The sequence below is a fragment of the Balaenoptera acutorostrata genome, chromosome 14 (assembly GCF_949987535.1).
Source record: "Balaenoptera acutorostrata chromosome 14, mBalAcu1.1, whole genome shotgun sequence".
NCBI classification, from domain to species: domain Eukaryota; kingdom Metazoa; phylum Chordata; class Mammalia; order Artiodactyla; family Balaenopteridae; genus Balaenoptera; species Balaenoptera acutorostrata.
The window spans coordinates 30,897,685-30,919,951 of record NC_080077.1 but is presented as its reverse complement, the minus strand read 5'-3'; the positions used below and the strand labels follow the sequence as shown (position 1 = coordinate 30,919,951).

Sequence of the window (22,267 nt, the reverse complement as noted above, 5' to 3'; positions counted from 1 at the left end):
TTTGTGTGCTTCCTTCACTTACAGTACAAAAACCTCCCAGTTAAAGAGTTAAGGGTCATATTCATCCTTCATTTTTCATGCTGTTTCATTCTCCTTTTTGACTTTTCTAATCACCTTCTTTCCTCAATCACTTAGTAGTTGTGAACCATCAAAATATAGTACCATCACCAAGACAGCGTACATCACTAAGATGATTTACCACTTTACACCCCGGATCTGTCCTTCCCAATGTGGCCGCCAGTAGCCCTAGGTGGCTGTTGAGCACTTGTGGTGGGGCTGGTCCAAACTGAGATGCGCTGAGTGTAAAACACACACTGGATTTCAAAGACTTAGTACAAATAAAAAGGACGTAAAATATCTTATTAATAATTTTTATGTTGATTACGTGTTGAAATGGTAATATTTTGAACTTATTGATTTAAATAAAATGTCTTAAGTTTTCTTTTTTAAATGAGGCTACTAGAAAATCCTTTTGAAAATGTAGCTACCAGAAAATGTGGCTTGCATTATATTTAGATTAGACAGTACTGCTCAACATCAATTTTTCTCAAACCTGGTTACCCATCAGAAGCATCTAGGAAACTTAAAAAAACCCCACAGTTTCCTGGGTCCTACCCCAGACCTACTATTTTCAAATACTGGACATGGGTCTTAGGAATCTGTACTTTTAGAAAGCTCTCCTGACAATTTTGAGGATGCCAGTTAGTAGAGCAACGCTTGTAAACTTCTATTCCAAGTGCCCCTCTTTTGCTACCTCAGGGCAACACTTTTTGGCCTGGATCTCATGTATTACAGGAAATGCTATTTTATGTGACTGAATATGGTTGTGGGTAAATCACAGAAACAAGTCCCTACCTACTTGCTGAAGTAGTTCGCTTTTCCTAATGTATTTAAATTTAGAACTCTGAAAAGCAGCTTAGTGAGTAAGGGTATTTGAATAATGCTATATCTAAGTCAGTTGGGACCAGCAATGGTCATTTACTTTTCTTTTTTCTTTTTTTTTTTAAGACTTTTAAATTACTTTAAGAGTAGTTTTAGGTACACAGCAAAACTGAGAGGAAGGGACATAAATTTCCCATATACTCCCTGCCTGTACACATGCATCGCCTCCCCCGCTTTCAGCATCCCTCACCAGAGTGATGCATTTGTTACCATTAATTGATGAACCTATAATGACACATCATCACCCAAATTCCATAGTTTACCTTAGAGTTCACTCTTGGTGTTGTATTGTTTGCTTTCAAAAATAGCAACTGGGTGGGGGGGGGATGATATATTCATATACCAAACATTTTATTTTAACTTAAAAAATACATACAGACATTCCATTGTCAATCTTGTTGATGTAGGGCCAGAGTGTTTTCTTGACATACTGGTCTGCTGATTAGAGCTCTCCAGTATCTTTCTTTCATAAGCAACATCCAAAATGCCTTCTTTACGCTTTCCACTTCTATTTCTTTAAAATGTAGAATGATCTTAAATATACATATGAGGCAATCTACGTACAGTACTTTCTAGATTATTGTGATCTTTTCCCCTAACCTTCTGTAGTTTTGTCACTTAATTTGGCAGAAATCGTTTTTCTACTTATCTTTTCAAAGCATTTCACTTAGCTTCCACAGAGATAACAACTCTTTGTTTTTGCTCTTATGCTTTATAAGTTTACATAATACTTATTAAATTACAAAATTCCAATAACTATTACAGTGGTCACAATCAAGTTTGGCAATAAATTTATGTGGTTTTTTTTTAAGCATAAAACTCAGTGTACAGGTTTCCGAGATGTAGGTTGCTGTCGAGAGCATTCAGAGTGCTGTGGGCATCAGTCTATATGCTTAACAGAAGGAATGGATAGTATGGTGAATTAATTTGGCAAATCAGTTAACGGAAGGTCATTGAGAGAAGTTCTACTATAAAAACAATGGTATTAATAATAGTAACTGATACTTATTGAACACTTACTATGTGCCAGACATAAACACATATATATATTATCATACCTCACTTTCACTCACAAACATCCTTTGAGGCATGATTTATAATTAGCCTCCTTTTATGCTGGAGGGAATTGAGACTTCCAGAGGTTAGGTCACTTAAGGTCATACAACTTTAAGTTTGGAGATAAAATTCAAACCCAAGTCAGTCTGATCCCAGAGTCAGGGACCAACTTTTAGCTTCAAAAGCCTAACCTTGGCGAGAGGGTTCATGCTGTCCCTTTCTGGAGATCTCACTTGGCCTGACATTGATCTATAGGACTGGGTCAAGGGCAGAGACTCTGCAAAGCAAGCAGTCACCATAACAAATAACTTGCATGTGTGTCTTAGATCAGAGGACAACTCTATAAACCATTTTTAGAATATGATGAAGCATCATGTAATTAATATATCTAATGTCTTAAACCAATGAGTAGATTTGGGTATTTTGAAGCAAGTTTGTTGAGAATATTATTTGAGCTAGAGCCCAGGCTTCAAGGAGATAAATAAATTCTTATCCTCATTTCTGGACACTCTATCCTGGGATCCCAAAACCAGGTATTTATCATGCTGTCTCCTTTGTGGTGCTTTTCTTTGGTGTGATAAATGTGGCTTCCTGGAAAGGCTGCTTTATGCCGGCCTTGAGGCAGAACACTTTTAGCTCAAAGAAAAATAAACTGGCTTCAGAAAAAAAAAAAATCATTGTCAACCTTTTAATCCTTCCTTTTCCATCTTCTTTTTCCTGACTGTGGTACCATGCATAGTTCAGTCTTCAGGGATCCATTGTTCATTTCTGGAAGAGCGTCAGGTGACCCACACGTGCACTTTGAGTGCCTTTTACATGCTTTGTCACACCCATATTTGTACGTGATAATTAATCACGCATGGATCAGTCAGCTACAACACTGCCCCAGGTTATCTCTGCCCCCACCACCATTTTCCTCCCCCAGGACAGCAGGGTTGGATAGCTTTGCCAAGGTGTTATTTGGTAATAAAAAATTTTTCCAAGATGTTTTCCAGTGAGCTGTGGAGCACTTACAGCGATCTGCACCTATTTTCTTGTCTTTGCAAGCGAGTAATAGCATTTACTTTCTTTGAAGTATAATTATGCCCGAAGAAGTCACTCTATTAATTTGAGGTTCTAGATTTTCTGAGACTTTACTTTTGAACCTGCCACGCTGGAAATCCTTTTTTCTAATGATAATTTTGATCTGACTGTTAAAAAAAAAACCAAGCTGTGTAGCTTCTTTTTTGCACTGGTAAGAGTAATCAGAATTATTCTGTAAAGTTTTCAGTTCATAAAAACTTGCCAGGGAAGTGAGCAACTTTGTTTGTGCCTTAAACTCAGTTGGGCATAGATTGGTCGTACCGTGTCATTTGAAGTTAAAAATTTCTGAATGCCAGAAAATAAGCGGCTGCCACAAGTAGGTCCAAAGGGAATAAACATACTGAAATTTCTCTTCTTTCAAGCCTGTCTCTGGGTGTCTGTGAGACAGTATTAAACATCAGTTTCATTTAATTTCAAAAACGTTAGCTTTATGGTTAAATAGCCATCACGATGAAAAGAAATTCTGTCATTGTTTTTCGCATTTCAGGGCTGGAAATCAAATTGAATATCAAGAGTGGATGGGAAGCTTGCACATAGCTTTATAGATGGACAAACTCAAACAATTTGCAGAGGGCACCAGAATTTGGATAATGGCTCACATGTGTTTTGTAAAATAATGCTGCTTGTGTAGTAGACCAGTAGCCCTCAAAACTGGTCCCTGAACCAGCGTATTAGCATCACCTTCATCTGAGGAAGGCAAATTCTCAAGCACCACCCAAATCTTCTTATAGCAAAAACCCTGGGGAATTCCCTGGCGGTCCAGTGGTTAGGACTCGGCGCTTTCGCTTCCGGGGCCGGGTTCGATCCCTGGTGGGGTAACTAAGATCCCACAAGCTGTGCAGTGCAGCCAAAAGAAAAAAAAAAAAAAAAAAAAACCAAAACCAAAAGACCTCTGGGGGTGGAGTCTAGTGATCTGAGTTTAAACAATCCCTCCAAGTGATTCTGTATACTAATGTTTGAGAACCACCGCTCTACACAATTATTTTATTTGGAAGGAAATTTTGGCATCCTCTCTCCAAACTCGTCATTTAATAGGTAAAGATTTGAGGCTCAGAGAAGTTATATAGTTCATCTAAGGTGGTGTTTCAAGTTGCAAGGAACAAAGTCAAACAACGATTTAGTTAATGGACATTTTGTATGGTGTTACTGATACCAAGTCTTAGAATCTATTGTGTGGACTCTGGCATCTTTTTCACTGTCTCTGTTATTTCTAATACTTCTGACTAAAGAATGACCTTCTCTTCTCTCTTTCTACCTCATGGCTTCTGCTTACATCTTTTATTGCCTAACTGCTTTTGCTTAATGCCTTTCCTTTCCATTGGTAGTTTTGTTTTGTCTTGTTTTTCAGGTTCTGCATAGTTCACGGCCTGTATCCCACTCTGTGTATTATTATTTAAAGTCCCTAAGAGAGATGATCTGGTAGACATTATAGAGTTCTTCCATTAGGCAGAGCTCTAGTGCCAGACCATCTCATTCATTCATTCATTCATTCACTCAACAACTGTTTACTGGGATTTTGTGTCTTTCATTATTCTGGACTTGGGAGACACAAAAAAGGGGATAAACAAAATATTCAGGTCTGCACAGCTCTTAAATCTTAGTTGGGAGGCTGGACAGAAAATAGACAAAGAATAAATATTTACAAGTCCACAATCTTTTATCTGTGATTCTGAAATTCAAAAAGCTCTTCAAACTGAAAGGTATTTCCTAACTCAGTTGGCAGCAAAACCTGACCTGACTTGAACTTCTCTGGCAGCAGAACGTGACCTGGGGAAAGATGAAGCTATTTGTAGTCTTCGTTTATCCCTCTTGGTATGAATTCCCGTGAACTGCGTTGAAGAAATGTTAATGTTTGCTTCTGAGGGGCTGTCACAGACCCTGCTGGGAGTATGCCATGAAGCCTTCCTGAAAGTTCTAAACAAATTCAGTTTGGAAGCACAGACGGCCCCAAAGGTTTTGGGTGAGGGATACAGATCTGTAATCAGGGTTGCCAAGCGCTATGAAGAAAAATTATCAAGGAGAAAGGATGAGAGGCAAACAGGGAATATGCCATGTAGATCATAAACATTAACGATTGTTGTCCCCAGCATGCATCCAACTCTGGGAGCACTCACTAATGTGCAGGGAAGGTAATCACCAGTACAAGACAGAGGGGCTTTTGCAAATAAGTCATGCAAAAAGAACATGCTGATGTCAAAACTTCTAATCCATTCCCACCAAGTAATTCCTTAAATACAGTGGAAAATATTATTGAAATTACGGCCTGATGTAGTAGGACATTAATGCCTTTAAAGCACGTAGAGTCCAAGGAGATGGATTTAAACGATGCCCTTCGATAGTGAGGGCATACATATGTTTAGATAAATGATGACTAAGTGGATGAATTAGTGACATGGAGAACAGATTATAAAGAGCAGGGGAATTTGAATTATCCCTCTGTGTGTGTGGTCCAATCTAAGCGAATTTGTGACCTTTTCTTACATGCAGAAATAGCATATGGAGATCTCCTATGCAATGTTAGTGATAGCATCAGCCTTGCCAACTTCAAATTCTGTGCCACTGTTTAAATTTTTTTCTCATCTTATACTGCATGCAATACAGTCTCCACCTGCTAGGAAGTATTGTTACTAAGCTGTTATCAACATGTTTCAAAATATAAGTGCTGTTGACTCTATTGCCTTTCCTTATTATTTTATCTTAGGTGTATAATTTGTAACAATATCTGATGTGCACTGGACTGTGTCATAAGCCCAGAATAAACTTAATGAATATTAAAGGATGGATATGCATCTTGTTATAGGCTGGATTTAAACTTTTAAGTGATTTCTGGCTTTTTAATCTCTAAAATTTTTAAATAAAAAGTTATGTTTGGCAAAGGATCATACATTGAGATCTACAAAATCACAGTGCTGGGTGAAAAGTTAAGAATTTCTTCATCATCCCCCTTGGCACATGATCACACGATCTCTGCTTGGACGCTCGAAGTAGTAATACTCAGCCACCTCTATTTCTTTTTTACCACTTCATTTTTGCTCCATGTGGAGTAAAATATATTAGCAAAACTGCTCGGTTGTGTTTTCTGAAGTTACAGAGACTGGTCTACTCTTCCAATTTTTGATATATATCACCATAGTCTATCCTCATCTTTTCTTTGCCAAGTTGTCACGAAAATTAGTTTGTGCAACTTTTCTTCATAGCTCATGGTTTCTAAACCGACTGGTCTCCAGTAGACACTTATTTTGTATTGTCTATTTAAAGATGTAACACCCAGATCCAGGCTTTTAGTGTTGTTCTGATCCACATAGAATAGAATGACACTAAAAGTTTCCTAAATCTGGAACCATACTGTTATTTCGCAGTCCTGTTATATATTTTCTTATTTATGTTCTTACTCAGAGCTGTTGTCTTTGGCACTTGCCTGGCACCTCGCTTGGGCTGCTCTGTATCTTAGAATTTTTTACATCCTATCCTACAGATTCATGGTTGTTGGTGTAAGTGGTAGGCAGAAATCAGCCAATTTACTAGTACGTTGGTAGGTTGATGTGATGCTACACCCAGGAATAGTTCCAGATTAACTGGAAAAACTCTGATTACATTCATTGGAATTTTAAAAGCAGGATTTTCATTCTGTTTTAGATTTTGAGGAGTAATCCAATAGTTAACCGTGCTGTTCACAATATTCTCATTACTGTGTACCCTACATTTATTGATTTCAGAAAATGTTCAAGATATTAAGCCCTAAACTAACAAGTAATAGCTTCAAGTAGTGTTGATGCATAAAAAGTTTTCTGAGAAAAAAACCACAAAACCTACCTTATCTTTGTATTTGTTTTCTAGAATTGACCATAAGGATGTTAGAGGGTCTTTTTTTTTTTAACTTATGTGGTTAGAAGAATGAGTTACAGTGTTGATTACAGATCTTCATTGCAGACCCTCAGTTTATGAGGTTAGAGAGTGATTTATAATGTTGACTATAGGTCAGATTGTCTTTGAGAAAGCTGTGCTTTCAACACCACAGGATTAAAAGAAAGAACCGAAAGGAAGAACAGTATATTTAAAACGACTCTCCTCCCAGCTCCTATTCTCAAACCCCACTCTCCCCAATATGCTGGTTTATAAACCAGTGGAAAATTGATGCTGGTGACTGATGGTCTTTGCCTCCATGTGCTGACTTCCTTCCCTACCGTTTTACTTTTCCCAAGCTTCTCCGTCTGTGCTCATAACTTTCAATCATGCTGGTTCTATCAGGATTATTAAACTGGCTGTGTCCTGCTTTGTGGTCTCTTCGAAGGGAAACTCATAGCTACAGCCAAAGACAATGGAGGAAATGTCACTTTCCTGGTTTTAGCACCACATTGCTAAGGGAGTTACACTGTGTCATGAAAAATTGTTGGTTACCCGATTTCCAAGACCTCACTCATGGATGTAACCCTCAGGAAATATCAATAAAGGCAAGAATCCAAGAAAGCCATATTCAACTCTCCGAAGGGAGTTATATTTTTAAGATAGTAAACTTTGAAATGTATTATGTATGATCCTTTTAAACATTATAACTGGTTTCTTGATTATAGAGAGTGAAGTGGCCAAAAACACAAATAAAAATACAGAAGATAATAGTTTGGAAAAACTGCCATTTAAGTATTCATACTGACTGGATGTGGCAATAATGTATACTGCATATTTTTTTCATAAATTAATTAGGCATTTATTTTAGATTTTAAATGGTCTTTTATTCCAACCTCTTCCCTCATCCCAGAGTTTTCAAATTGACAAAAACTTTCTTAATTATACCTCTACCTAACATGGATAATTTAGAAATTAGAAATTCTAATTCAGCTGGTATAGAACCAAGTTACCAACATAAATGTGTGATATTATTTTTCAGAAAAATTATTCTCCTGGGAAAAACCTATTGACAATGATAAACTGCCCAGATTTTATTCTTATAGTAGGTAATATAATCAGAAGATTTGGGGGAGTCAAGTCCTTAATAAATGTAAAATATTTCTTTGGAGGAGTCTAATTTACAAATTATAAGGATCTTCAAATGTGCCCCACTGTACAAATAGGCTGTATTTCCACTGAACTTGCCTAATGACCTTGTAAACTAAAAAATCCCCAAAGTCGAGTGGTTTATCAGTGTCAGCAACACTAAGTAGATAAAACTTGAGTCACATAAGAACTCCTTAAGTGTATATATGTTTTTCCTTATTATAATTTCCTTTTTAAAAGGCATATCTATATTAAGTGTATATGTGAAACAGAATTGCCTTCTGGAAAGAGCTAACCAAATACTGAAGTGTAGGCCAGAGATGATCTTGAGGTGTGAACTCTGGATGGTAGAGGACATTACAGGAAAGGCCAATCACCAGAGAGCTAGAGTGGCATTTGGAATTATTGTTGATTGTCCCTCCTACCAGTTTTTAGTTTCTCTGATTCATTAGGTAACAGAGTGAAAATTTTTATTTAGATCAGGGATAAAAGATCTGTGGCAACTCAAACATGGGCTAGATTTCAGTTAATCTTTGCTCTATGAACAAGTAACTCATTAAAAGCAGTGAACAGGATTATAATAGAAATGTGTGCTTTAGCATCAGACTAAAAATCTTGCAGCTATCGAAATGAATCTTTCCAGATAGTCACCGTGTTACTTACAAGTCTTCCCTAGTCTTTTCATCCAACTGGAATTTTTCACTTAGAACTCAACACTTTCTCTCTTCCTAGTTCTGAAAGCAATACAACCCATTCTTAAAACCAAAACCAAAACCAAAAAAAAAAAAAAAAACCAAACAAACTTCTATAGTTTTGATACTTGCTTATGCCAGTGTAATGTACGAATTCTGGTTATTCCTAACATTCAAGTTCTCTATTTAGATCAGCTGTGCTCCTTTCCATCATTGCCTTAGATCCCAGTTCTGGGTGGCACAGGCACCAAAGCTTGGTGCAAGCAACAGTGGGGATTAGGGGTGGGCAGCGGTGGTGGGTAAGGGAGGCTCAGAAATGGGCCATTAGCCGGGAGCTAATAGACTCTCAGGTCAAAGTGACATTAAGGAGGTCAATCCTTTAACTCTTATGTCTCCAAATCTCCTTTCTTCCTAGTTGTTTCCCCACCCTGGGAGAGGGCCAGTTATGAGACCAAGTCCAAACAGGGACAAGATAATATAGTAGTCCAGGTCCCCTCCAGCCATGGAAAACAATGGAAACTCTCAGAGGACTAAGATGGGAGCTGTCCAGGATTAATGTGAGGAGTACTCAGTGTTAGAGGCAGAGCTGGATCCTTCAAGCATTTCTTTTGGAAACTGAGCTGGGAAAAAAAAAAGGCAACAGGACCTAATCCCAAAGATTTGCGACTTGGATAACAATGTGGGAACCATGAGGTATTTGGATGCGTAGGAAGGAATGTGGCTTCCCTGGGTAGCTGGAAGAACACCATAACTTCTAAACATTGTCAAAACTCCTCATTCTGGTCCATGGTTAGTTCCTCTCCTTCCATGTCTCACTGCAACCCCAGAAGTCTACCAGATAATTCTTCTGTACACTGATTTCTGGATTTCTTTCTTGACATGGATGCCAAGATGCTGATTTTTATTAAAAGAATTACAGTCAAGAAATACTGCCACATTTTTCTCAAATACCTGAATAATTTTAAGGTAGCAAGAGGCCACTAAGAGAACGGTTTTAGTCTCATTACACGTTGAATTAGGGAAGGTAAGAAGGGTGTGTATGCCTCCCTCCCCAATTCTTAACTGAGGTCATGTGTTGAACCTTTCTTTCATAACTGCTGCAACACAAAAAAAGTGCTACCTCGCTTCATCCTCTTACCCTTCTTACCTTCCCTAGGCCTTTGTCAGCTCCACCTGGATTTCTCCTCAATGGCTTCCCTTACTCCAGTTTTGCTACTCTCCAAGCCAAACTGCATTTCTGCTAGACAGGTAAATTTCCTAAACCTCTGTGATGACCTATATGGGAAAAGAATCTAAAAAAGAGTGGATATATGTATATGTATAACTGATTTACTTTTCTGTACAGCAGAAACTAACACGACATTGTAAATCAGCTATACTCCAATAAAAATTAAAAAAAAAAAAGAAAAGAATAATCTGGGCTTTGGGGAGTGACAGTCACGGCGCTCCACCCTGAGAGAAGAAACCAACTTTATACGTTTGGAGAAAGCAACTCAGTGTCTTGATTTTGTGTGATGAATCTGCATGACACAGCTAGTTTCATTACTGAGGCTTTGGGCTCCAGCTGGCTCCACTAACGGGCATTCTGAAAAGGTTTTTCTAAGAAATTAACTCCATGGAATATTGAGGCCTGTCACCTCTCTGTTGGTTCTAATCTTTCTGACATGATTTTACTTGCCAAGAGTACGCATGTCAGTTTTATATTCATCACTTTGGTTGAAAATGTTTGGAGCAGGAAAACCAATTCTGTGGCTGGGGCTTTCTAGGTGCATGGATTTCAGTGGCCTCAGATGGTTGCCACACCTTAATTCCTGCAAGCTCCCAAGCTTCTTGTCCTTGAAGTTCTTTAAAAGCAAGCCTCAAAACCCTAGGAGATAACGTAAGCAATTGGTCAGCCTTCTACTGTCCACTCTTCTTGATCCTAAACTAAATTAGCATGATCTCATTTATTCTCCAACTTTTTGTTGACAGCCTATTATGTATCAGGTTTACCCCCCTGGAGAACACAAGGTAGTGAGAAAGTCAAATAACCAGACTGGCAATAAAATAAAGCCTCATACACACCATGACAGGTGCGGTGTAGGTTAGGGCTCTGGAGCCAGACTAAATTTGAACTCTAGCTCTGCCACTTACTGGCTGTGTAATGTTGGCCAAGTAACTTAACATCTCTGTGTCTCAGTTTTGCTGTCTGTAAATGAAAGTAATAATGGCACTGCCTTTCCACACTACCCAGCCAGGAGTCCACGTGGCTTGTTCTGCATTCTCATTGTAACTTAAAGGGAAGCTCTCACAATGTCCGCAGCCCTTGATGTCCTGAAAATGAAGGAGGAGGATGTCCTCATTCCTTGCAGCAGGAACCCACTTAGGTAGCACCAACCTTGACTTCCAAATGGAACAGTACATCTACAAAAGGAGAAGTGATGGCATCTACATCATAAATCTGAAGAGGACCTGGGAGAAGCTTCTGTTGGCAGCTCGTGCCACTGTTGCCATTGAAAACCCAGCTGATGTCAGTGTCCTATCCTCCGGGAATACTGGCCAGTGAGCTGGGCTGAAGTTTGCTGCTGTCACAGGAGCCACTCCTATTGCTGGCCGCTTCACTCCCGGAACCTTCACTAACCGGATCCAGGCAGCCTTCCGGGAGCCAAGCCTTCTGCTGGTTACTGATCCCAGGGCTGCCCACCAGCCTCTCACGGAGGCCTCTTTCGTTAACCTGCCTACCACTGCTCCGTGTAACACAGACTCTCCTCTGCATTATGTGGACGCTGCCATCCCATGCAACAGCAAGGGAGCTCACTCAGTGGGTCTGAGGTGGTGGATGCTCGCCCGGGAAGTTCTGCGCATGCGCGGCACCATCTCCCGTGAACACCCATGGGAGGTCGTGCCTGATGTCTACTTCTACAGAGATCCTGAAGAGACTGAAAAGGAAAAGCAGGCGGCAGCTGAGAAGGCTGTGACCAAGGAGGAATTTCAGGGTGAATTCAGCTCCAGCTCCTGAGTTCACTGCTACTCAGCCTGAGGTGGTGGACCTGTCCAAAGGTGTGCAGGTGCCCTCTGTGCCTATTCTGCAGTTCCCCACTGAAGACTGGAGTGCTCAGCCCGCCACTGAAGACTGGTCTGCAGCTCCCACTGCTCAGGCCACTGAGTGGGTAGGAACAACCACTGAGTGGGCTTAAGCTGTTCTTCCACAAACTCTTAAAATGGAAATAGGTTGATGGAAAATAAACAGTTTCTAAAAAAAGAAAATAATAATAGCACCTAATTTATAGGATTATCTTGAAAGTTAATTGAAATGATGTAAGAAAAGTGTTTAGAACAATACCTAGCACAAAGGAAGTACTCAGTAAATACCAGCTAATATATTCCAGCCCAGAGGAAAGGTGGGATGCAATGAAACAGAGCATGGGCCAGCTGATTATTGTTGGTACAGACTAGTACATATGAGAGTTTGATAGCCGGAGTCCACTTTGGCTGGTCATGGCATCTGTCCTGATTGGTCAGTATGTCCATTTTGATTGGTGGGGAATTAATTGTGCTGTATGGGTTGTTTATTATTATTTATATCATCCCAGAGTCTAAATCATTGGTCCTGAAACATTAATATACACTAGAATAAGTGGAATGCTTGCTAAAAATGTGGTTTCTTGGACCGCAGCCCAGAGAGTTTGATTCAGTTAACATGGAGTGGAGCCAGAAATATTTTACACAAGCACTGTAGGTCTGTTGTCTGAGAAACTCTGATTTGGAGGGTCAGGGAAGGTCATCTAGAAGAAGTAACATTTAAACCAAGATCTGAAATTCTAGTTCCTGTAGGCAAGGAGGTGGAGAGAGCAGAATGGAGTAGGAGATTGTTCTTCTCAGAGGGAACATCGTGGGCAAAGGCACAGAAGTTAAGGGAAAGAAGTTCAGAATGGCTGCAGTATTGAGTACAAGGGTGGAAGCAACGGGAAAGGCTCTGGTCATAAAGACGTTGTAAGCCATGGATTTTTATTTTATCTTTGGGACAACGAATAGGAAATCACTTCACATATTTTAAGGAAGGGTGACAGGATTGTATTCACACACCGGAAGAGCTCTGGTTTTGTGCAAAGGGGAGAAGTCCAGCAAGTCAGAGGCAGGAGGCCAGCCAGTGGGTTCTCTAGTGAAAACTGTTACCTTGACAGGTGGCCTGTCTTCTGTCCTCACTCTTGCACTTGGCACTCTCCCTGACTCTTTCCTCTCTCCTTGACCCCCTGGACCTCTCGACTCGCTTAGCCACTCAGGTCTTATTGGCTTTCTTCACATCAGGTGTGACCTCCTTGCTCCTGTCTCTGGCAAGAAAGATGCTCTGGTCTCAGTGCCTGGTCACATGGGTGCCTGAGGAAGAAGAGAAAGAGGAGGGAGAGGGTGGAGGTGACTCTGTAAGATGTGCGAGGGCAAGTCATGTCCATCTCTTTGTGGCTACAGAAGTGGCAACGTGTAGCAATAGCGTCTAGGGGCGTAGTATATAGTAGGTGCTCAGCAAATACTTGCTGAAAGAAGGAGAGCTGTGTCTGCAACAGTGGACCCATCCATAAATACCCGAGGGTAATTCTAACTGCTACAACCTTGTCATTGTCAATTAGGAGTCATTTTAATTCATCCGTTTGATCATACTTTCTTCTCTTTTTTTCTCCTTATTCTTTGCATATTTCCTAACAGGGAGAGGCGGTTGGACATCATTTTTTCATTAGTTAGTCAACCTCAAAATGTTGTTATTTTAACGACGCATGTTATCCTGCTGTTGTATCTTTGGCTTTTTGGAATTACTTTGCCAAAGCAGAGAAAGTACAAATCCTAGAAACCTGTTACTCTCTAAACTCGCTTCATAAACCAATCCAGAGTCATTTTCCACAATGGGATTGAGAAAGAAAGAACAGTCAGTTAAGAAGCGTAGCACTTCCTAGCTTACCCTTCAGAACCCATCCTTCAGGTAGCACATTGGTGCAGGATCCCAGGAGGGCAAGAAGTAGAGAATGGGGGTTAAATAAACTTCTAAAATGCTATAATTTTCCATGGGCCATGCTTTAAAACCCTGGGATTAGTCCCTGGAAAATCATTTATTCAATTATTAAGACAAAGTTATGGATAATGTTTTTTCCTCCACCTGACTGGATATTTGCTAAAGCTGAGTTGTACCCATTGACAATAGGGATTAGGAAGCTTTTGCTATTAAGTGCCAACTGTGTGTTTAATTGTTACTGCAAGAAGAATAGAATTTACTGGTAAAGTGTGCAGAATTTGAAACAAAGTACCCTTTTTACTTTTGTAGGAATGTGGATGCTAACCAAATGTGTCCGCATGGTTTCAATTAAGCGGAGGAATGTTAAATGTAAAGCTAAATTGATGAAAATAACCAAACTTTCTGACAAACCAATAAATTGGAGTCTAGAACTCATTGCCCATACTGTATGGCAGCCAGAGAAACATTGCTAGATCATCAATTTTTACTTAATTTTTTGAGTTAGTTTATACTTGAAAAGAAAAAAGGAGTGCTAGGCAAGTAATTTAAATTCTTCCCAGCTATAAACAGAATATGCACATTGGATGTGGACTTGATTCTTCACTGTATGCAATTGAACTGATTGTTTATTCTTTTAGCAATTTCCTCAGAGAAATTTTCGGAAACCTAAGACAAAGTTTTCAGGGAACTTTCATGTCAACATTTTGGCAAATGATCTGGCAAAACGCTAGTCACTGGACTATTCTTCTAAACTCCTCCGACTGCTCCATAGCAATCCTTAGTCTTTTAAAATAATGTTTTAATTTTCTTTCCCTCAAATTTTTTTACTCCTTCAAGTTGCTGTCATGGTGAGATGACAATGTTCTCAAAAAATTATGAGTTTGGAGAAAATTCTAAATTTCTTGCTGAAGACAGGATAAAATTACACAGTCAGAATCTAACTCTGTGCACATTTCTGCATATGTCAGAAATTTCTCTTATAGAAATTTACCTCTGAATATGTCTTTTTATTTTGTGAGAAATGGCAGGAAAGAAACTGTTTAAACAAACAAAAAAAAAATGTGGAAGCTAGGGCCATTATCCTTACCGTTGTGATCTTCGTGGGATGTGAAATGGGCACTCCTCGCTGAATCATGGCCCAGGAACCCTGTCCCCACATCTTGGTCCCCATCGCCCTACAGGTTCAGAGGTCTCCTGAGATCCTCTTGCTTAGAAAGTACAACTGTCGCCAAATGTAGGGCGGAGTCTCTTGGTTTTCATGGCCCTGGCTCAGGTTCAGAGATTGCCAGATGGACCCTGTATTCTAATTTGGTGCATTCCCAGCCAAGGGCCTATTCACAACCTATTTTATGCTGTAATTTTAACAACAATTTTTTTTTTTTTTAATTAGCTGATCATTCAGCACATGTTTTTGGTGACCACTCAGTAAGTGTTATTTTTGCCAAATTATTTTTTGGGCACTGTCATGAAATGGCTTCTTTAAATGCTTTCAGATCAAGTTTTCAAAACTTTTTTCAAACTCACCCCAAATTTTAAATCAGACATAATTACATATATTACATATTTACATTAGACTCTGTTTCAAATTTTCACTACCTATTTAAATGGCATCCAGAGGGGGAAAATAATCTTGTTTGAGAGTAGGTAACACAGTTTTCCCTAAATTTACCTTTGGATCTAGTTGTTTCTAATGGTTCTGACTTTACTCAATTAATATTGCTGCTACCACCCCATTAACTGCTATATTTAATATGTATTAAGATGCTCTATTGATAATAAAGTATTTGAGCATTTTATGTAATGATAACCATCCAAAAGTTGTATCATCTGCACATTTGACTAGCTTAAATCTCTAAGGTATTCATTCACATCACAGATAAAAATGTTGAACATTTGAGTTCTGTGATGAGCCACTGAACATCTCCCTCCAAGTTCAGCTGATCTGAAAATACTTATGCATTCTCTGCTCAGCCTTGGGATGCAAAGATAAAGAATATTACATGGTCTCTGCCCTATTTAGAGTTCAATAGGGATGATAGTAATGCACTGATTGATAAATATATTCCAGCCAGCTATGAATCCATTTAATGTTGTATTCCTTAGGTCACATTCCTGATTCTTTCAGTTTATTAAGTGCCTTCTATATATCAGGCAATATGATAGGTCTTGGGAAAAAATAAAACATGGTCTGTGATCATTATTTCATCTAGAAATTTATCCTGAGAGACTGTATCAAGGGTTTTGCTATAATCAATATCCACTATGCCAGTTGATTTAGGATAGTTTCCACCATGTGGCTTTACTAAATTCAGACAGCCGTAGCTTGTAGAGAGCAAGCCTAACTCTCAAGTTTAGGATGGTACCTGAAGCTTTCTGATACTCTGTCTCCTTAGACATCCCTTTGACTTTATCAACCTCTTTTGTAGGTTTTATATTTTCTTATTACTTTATTTTTAGAAAACTCCACCGTATATTTGTATTTCTTTTTTTATATATAAATTTATTTATTTATTTATTTTATTTATTTATTTTTGGCTGTGTTGGGTTCGTTGCTGCACGTGGGCTTTCTCTAGTTGCGGCGAGTGGGTCTACTCTTCGTTGTGGTGCGTGGGCTTCTTATTGTGGTGGCTTCTCTTGTTGCAGAGCAAGGGCTCTAGGCATGCAGGCTTCAGTAGTCGTGGCACACAGGCTCAGCAGTTGTGGCTTGAGGGCTCTAGAGCACAGGCTCAGCAGTTGTGGCGCACGGGCTTAGTTGCTCCGCGGCACGTGGGATCTTTCCGGACCAGGGATCGAACCCGTGTCCCCTGCATTAGCAGGCGGATTCTTAACCACTGTGCCACCAGGGAAGTCCTGTATATTTTTATTTCTCATTCATCCTTTCTTCTCTAGTCTTTCAAAACTCCCTGCTCTCCAGTTCTATCCAGGACTTCTCAATTTTCACACTAGTGTTCAACCTTAAGTCAATTTATCACCCATTCCAACATTAGTACTTTCAAGAGATATGTAAGGACATCTAATAAATGTGTTGGGCATGATATTTATCAGTTGTTGTACATTATCACTCCCATTATACATTTGCTTTAAATATACCTGAGATCACTTTTGTCTGTAGCCAAAAGAAGTTGTCATGTGTAATATGGGGTAAGAAACGTTACTCTTTACACCACAGAATCAAGGCCTGATAAATGCAAGGTTATTATGAGGATGGTGGGGCAGTGTACTTCAAAGAGGGGTTTTCAGGAAGGTCTTAATGTAACATTCTGCACTAAAGAAATACCATTAAGCCCACTTCATCCAATTTGCCCTTCAAGGCCCATTTAGAGTACTTATGAACCTTCCTATCACAGCATAAAAGTTAATACAGTTTAGAAGGTTTTCCACTTGAGGGATGGTCAACCGTTTTATAATCCTTTAATTACAATTCTGTGCTGTCATTTTGGTACAGAAGTGATAACATTCGGATCCAACAATCATTTATTATTGAGGGCCTATTGAGTATAGGCACTCTGATAGGCACTTTCATAATAAATTGTTATTCTCTATTTCAACAAGTATATTATCTTGAGAACTTATTATGTGTCAAGTTTGTGTACTATATGGAAGATTTGATATTTGGTCTAAAATCTTGGGAGAATCCTATTGAATGTAAAATATGAAGTTAAAGCCTTTCAGAAAGTTCTTTGTGTTTATTTTACCAAAATAATTTTGTGAAAGTTTCCCATATTCCAGAATCTTAGATACAGAACAACAACAAAACAAAATGAGAAACTTTTATTATAGGAATATTGTTAATATTTTTATTTGATTTTCTCAACAGAATACAGAATAAAGCAAAGATCATGTATGAGAGGAAATATATACATTTTTCCTTTTTACATTTTTTCTTTTATTTTTGTCTTTTTTCTGCTTGAAAGTCACAATAATGTACAATGAATATAAATTTACAACATATTTAATAATTTTGTATTTTATATGAATTTTAATGTCAATATTCAAATTCAAACAATGGTTTGGATGAACCCAATTTATATATGAATGACTCAATTTTGGTCACCAGGAAACTTGTGTAACCTACTTTTTGGTGGATTCCCTTATATTCGCCTTTCAAAAGTGCTGACTTGTCAGTGTTGGTTAAATTCTAAAAAGAGATCAGCATGGAACTCAGAATAGGCTCAGAACTCAGATAGAAAACCTTGTTCCTAGTTCTAATTTATGTTGTAACATTAGCCATATTCTTTTGCCTCTCCATATTTAGCATTGGTAAATTTCTGTTGAATAACAATCTATAGGGATTCCCTAAAAATAATTTTAATTTTAAGAAGTTTAAAATAATAATGGTAATAAAAAACAACAACAGCAACATCAGTAATATTAGCTAATATTTATAAAGGCTAATTGTTTTAAATATACCCTCTTTTTATCCTTATAACACTTTATGATTGTAGGTTATCAATATTATCTCCATTTTACAGCTGAAGAGACTGAGGTTTCAAGAGGTTAAATAAATATCTGCCATGTTCTTAATGCATATTTTATTGAGCCTCCTTTGGATTTTTTCTCTCCATTTTATTTGTCTTGTATGAATACTACAGTGATAATAGGTATACCTAAAAATCTAAAACCAGTTCTCATCACCATTTTTTGAAAGGTTTTGTGTAAATATGTGTGTGTGTTTGTATTCATACGAATGCTTACCTAAATAGTGTATAAAATCTGATGTAACATATAAAAATACTAAAGAAATGCTAAATTTGAAATTTGAGACTAAAAATAATATTGTTCAATTGTTAGTAGCATCGAAGAAACATTTGAAAATAATATTATAGAAGGTTAAACAAATGGGAGAGGGGTTATAATCTCAGGCAGTTTTTGAGATTTAACGAGAAACCAGTAGGGTCCTTGGGACAACCTTTAGAAAATGGTTTTGCACAGGATGACCTCTTTTTTTTCCTTCGGGCTGTAACAAAGGGCATTTTGTTAATAGAGCAATTTATGTCAAATCCTGTTTTGAGCTCAGGAAGACCAGATTTTTGCTCCCAGGTTGTATTTCTCTCATCCTTCTAAGGCCAAGGTTTGAAAAAAATCTCTAAAAGCAAGATTCAATAAATACATGGGCTTGCTAGAAATATTTAGTCACTTGGTCTTGTGACTGCGGCAAATCATTCACTTGAGCAGAACCCAAAGGGCTTGTATTTCCCGTTATGGGAAATACAATCTGGGTAAGATGGAGAAGGTTCTTTAAGGAGAGAGGTTTGTGGGTCACTTCAAAGTTACGCATGCTTACCTAGGGTTCTCTCCTTGAGGAAACTCTGTTAGCGTCAGCATCCATGTTTCTGTTTTCAGTTTAGAATGCTCATTTCTCCTCCCCACTCAGCCCTCTCTTCCTGTTTTTTTTTTTTTTTTTTTTTTTTTTCTGATAGTTTTGCAGACTCAAAATGCCTCTCTCGGGACACAGTGCAGAGGTCTGGGATGTGATGCTGAACCACCAGCGGTGATTTAGAACAATCAAGACCCCCTGGATGTATTTTTATACTTTACCAGCAGTTTGATAACTAAGGACTATAAACTTTGAACGGTGATTCCAAGTCCCCGTAGACTGTCAGGCTTACAATTCACCTTCCACACTATTTTATAGAGAATGACACTAGCTCCTGCCTTTTTTAAAAAAGTAACTTCTGGTTCATTAGAAATATTGAACCATGATATGTTATAAATGTTGAAAAACTATGATGGTTGACAGTATTCTTATGTATAAATTCCTTTTTAGGATGGCCTTTCCTTATTTGTTACTTACAGTAGCAAGTAATCAGCCCAAATAAGTTATTTGAATGTACATATCCATCACATAAAACCAATTATAAAACTAATCATAGCTCTCTCCCTGTGGCCGCGGAGGCGCGGGTGCACTCAAGATTCAGCTCCACCTATAACCCACCGCCATGGCCGAGGAAGGCATTGCTGCTGGAGGTGTAATGGACGTTAATACTGCTCTGGAAGAGGTGCTGAGGCCCGCTTTCATCCACGATGGCCTAGCACGTGGAATTCGCGAAGCCGCCAAAGCCTTAGGCAAGCGCCAAGCCCATCTCTGTGTGCTTCCAACTGTGATGAGCCTGTGTAGGTCAAGCTGGTGGAGGCCCTTTGTGCTGAGCACCAGATCAACCTGATTAAGGTTGGTGACAAGAAACTAGGGGAACGGGTAGACAGAGAGGGAAAACCCCGTGAAGTGGTGGGTTGCAGCTGTGTGGTGGTCAAGGACTATGGCAAAGAGGCTCAGGCCAAGGACGTCATCGAGGAGTACACCAAACGCAAGAACTGATCAAGTAAAAAAACTGGGCTCTCGTTCCTCAAAAAACAAACAAACAAACACACATAGAAACTCGTCATATCCTTTTGGTATAGAGTGAGAATATCTTTTCTCACGCAAAAAAAAAAAAGGGTTCTATTTTGATTTTTAAAATTTAACAAACATTCACTGAGAACTGGCTAAATGCCTTGTACTCTGCTAAATGCTGGAGAGTAAAAAAACAGCAGCTCCTGTAGTCAAGAAGTTTCCAGGCTAGAATATTTCATTTCCACAAAAGTAGTGCTATGCTATTAAGATTACATTAAATATTATAACCAAAAAAAGACAGTGATTTTCAAGATACGTTCTTAGTGGAACTACTGTTTAAACTGCAGTGTGTTAATAGGCAATACTGCAAGGAAGTGTTCTGCTGTCAAGTAAGTTTGGAAAATGCTGATTCGGCAAATTTAAATCGGATTCTTTTTGTGCCCCTCCTCCAGGAGGTGGGGTGGTGATCAGCATCCCCAATTTACCTGAGCTCAGAATTCTTTTTCTTAAACACCTCCAGGAGCAGGGTCTTGTGGAAAACAATTTTTAACAATGAAATATTCATTTTTAATAATTTTAAAACTTTTGTTAGAGGACACTTGCTGAACTAGAAAGTTCCAAGTGACAGTTCTCAGGGGACTGAAAGATCTGCTGCGTGACAGTTTACTTTCATGGTTGGAGAGCGCCCTGAGCCTGTCAACTTTTTACCTGACATGCTACTCCTCAGGAAATCCCAGCTCCTGCCTTGCCTTGTTTCCTCAGTCATCCCATAGTCCTCCGATGATACTAGATGAGAAAAATAGAAAGGGAGTAACCAGGAACGTCACAGAGCGGTGGCAGGTGCACTGACACGAGGGCAAATTCCTTGGCTTGATTTGGAGAGCAGCTGGGTCAGGCATCACCCTATGAATCTCCTGGGGTAACTCAGCTTCATGACACTTTCATAAACCTGAGTATTTATTTTACCAAGTGAGATGTTTCTCTGAGGCTTTGTTTATATACAGGGATAGTGGAGGCAGCTGTGAGGGACGTGGCCAAGACATTCCAGGCACCAGCCCTGGCCCCTTGGATTTTCCTTGAACACAGACGCCTGTTTTAGGGGAGATTTCTAGTGGTGCTTTATAGCTTTCAAAGTGCTTTCACATAGTTCATTGCATTTGATCCTTTTATCAACCCCCTGAATTAGCATGGCGGGAATCCTTTCCACTTTAGAGATGAGCAATTTAGGTTTAGAGATGAAAGCACTTGCCTAGAGTTAGTTACATGCTAAGGAAATAACCAAATCAGCATTAGGACACAGGTGCAGTGCTTCCCAAGAATCACCTTGAGATTTAGTAGGTCGATGATGTGGCCAGAGGTTCTGCCTTCCTAACAGTCTCCTAGGTGATTCTGATATGGCTGGTTCCTGCTAGACCATACTTTGAATAGCAAGGTTGAAACTTTTCGTCCTTCACAGCTCCCTCCCAGAGGTGCAGGTCCCGTCTGTATTCTTTTGTCTCTGTTTTTTCTTTTTTCTTTTGCCCTACCCATGTACGTGGGGATTTTCTTGCCTTTTGGGAAGTCTGAGGTCTTCTAACAACGTTCAGTAGGTGTTCTGTAGGAGTTGTTCCACGTGTAGATGTATTTTTCATATATTTGTGGGGAGGAAGGTGATCTCCACGTCTTACTCCTCTGCCATCTTGAAGGTCTCTTGGAAAGAATAGATTTTTAACTGTAGTTCTCTTGTGGATACATTTTTTTCTAGGTAGGTGAAGTGTCTCGGAATTGTATCTTGATTTAGTAGATGTGTAAGGGGTACCATGGTACAGATAACAGTGTGAGGTAATGGTTTACATCTGGCTTCTGGAATCACACAGGCTTGATTTGAATTCCAGAACTTCTATCTATGTGGCCTGGGCAGTTTATCTAACTTCTTCTATACAACAAGAGTAAATGATAGTACTTATGTCTTCACATTAGATGTTCAATAAATGTTAGAACAACATTTTCTGTTTTACAGAGAATAATTGATGTATGCATGTTATTGTCAAAATATAATATGTTGAATTTCACTTGAATATCAATTTCGTAAAATTGTACATGAGGATAAGGTGTTGAGTGAATAGATAAATGATTAATTGACAATTATATACCTTTGAGAGCTACAGTGTATGATCCTGGAGTCTTTGCTTTCTAAAGCTGTAAGATTTA

General features: G+C 38.9%; 1 protein-coding gene and 2 pseudogenes across 1 annotated transcript in view; all 3 read left to right on the top strand.

Annotated features, from left to right (window-relative positions):
• LOC103012367 (40S ribosomal protein SA-like) overlaps positions 1-13,793 on the top strand; it is a 30,731-nt pseudogene extending 16,938 nt beyond the window's left edge.
• The window catches only part of RPS12 (ribosomal protein S12), a 39,738-nt gene extending 19,661 nt beyond the window's left edge, over positions 1-20,077 (top strand). Inside the window, exon 6 of the mRNA XM_057527714.1 lies at positions 20,000-20,077. Coding sequence (XP_057383697.1) covers positions 20,000-20,062 — 63 coding nt within the window. The 3' untranslated portion in view covers positions 20,063-20,077. The remainder of the gene's footprint in view (positions 1-19,999) is intronic.
• The window catches only part of LOC103010248 (ADP-ribosylhydrolase ARH3-like), a 99,566-nt pseudogene that overhangs the window by 16,986 nt on the left and 60,313 nt on the right, over positions 1-22,267 (top strand).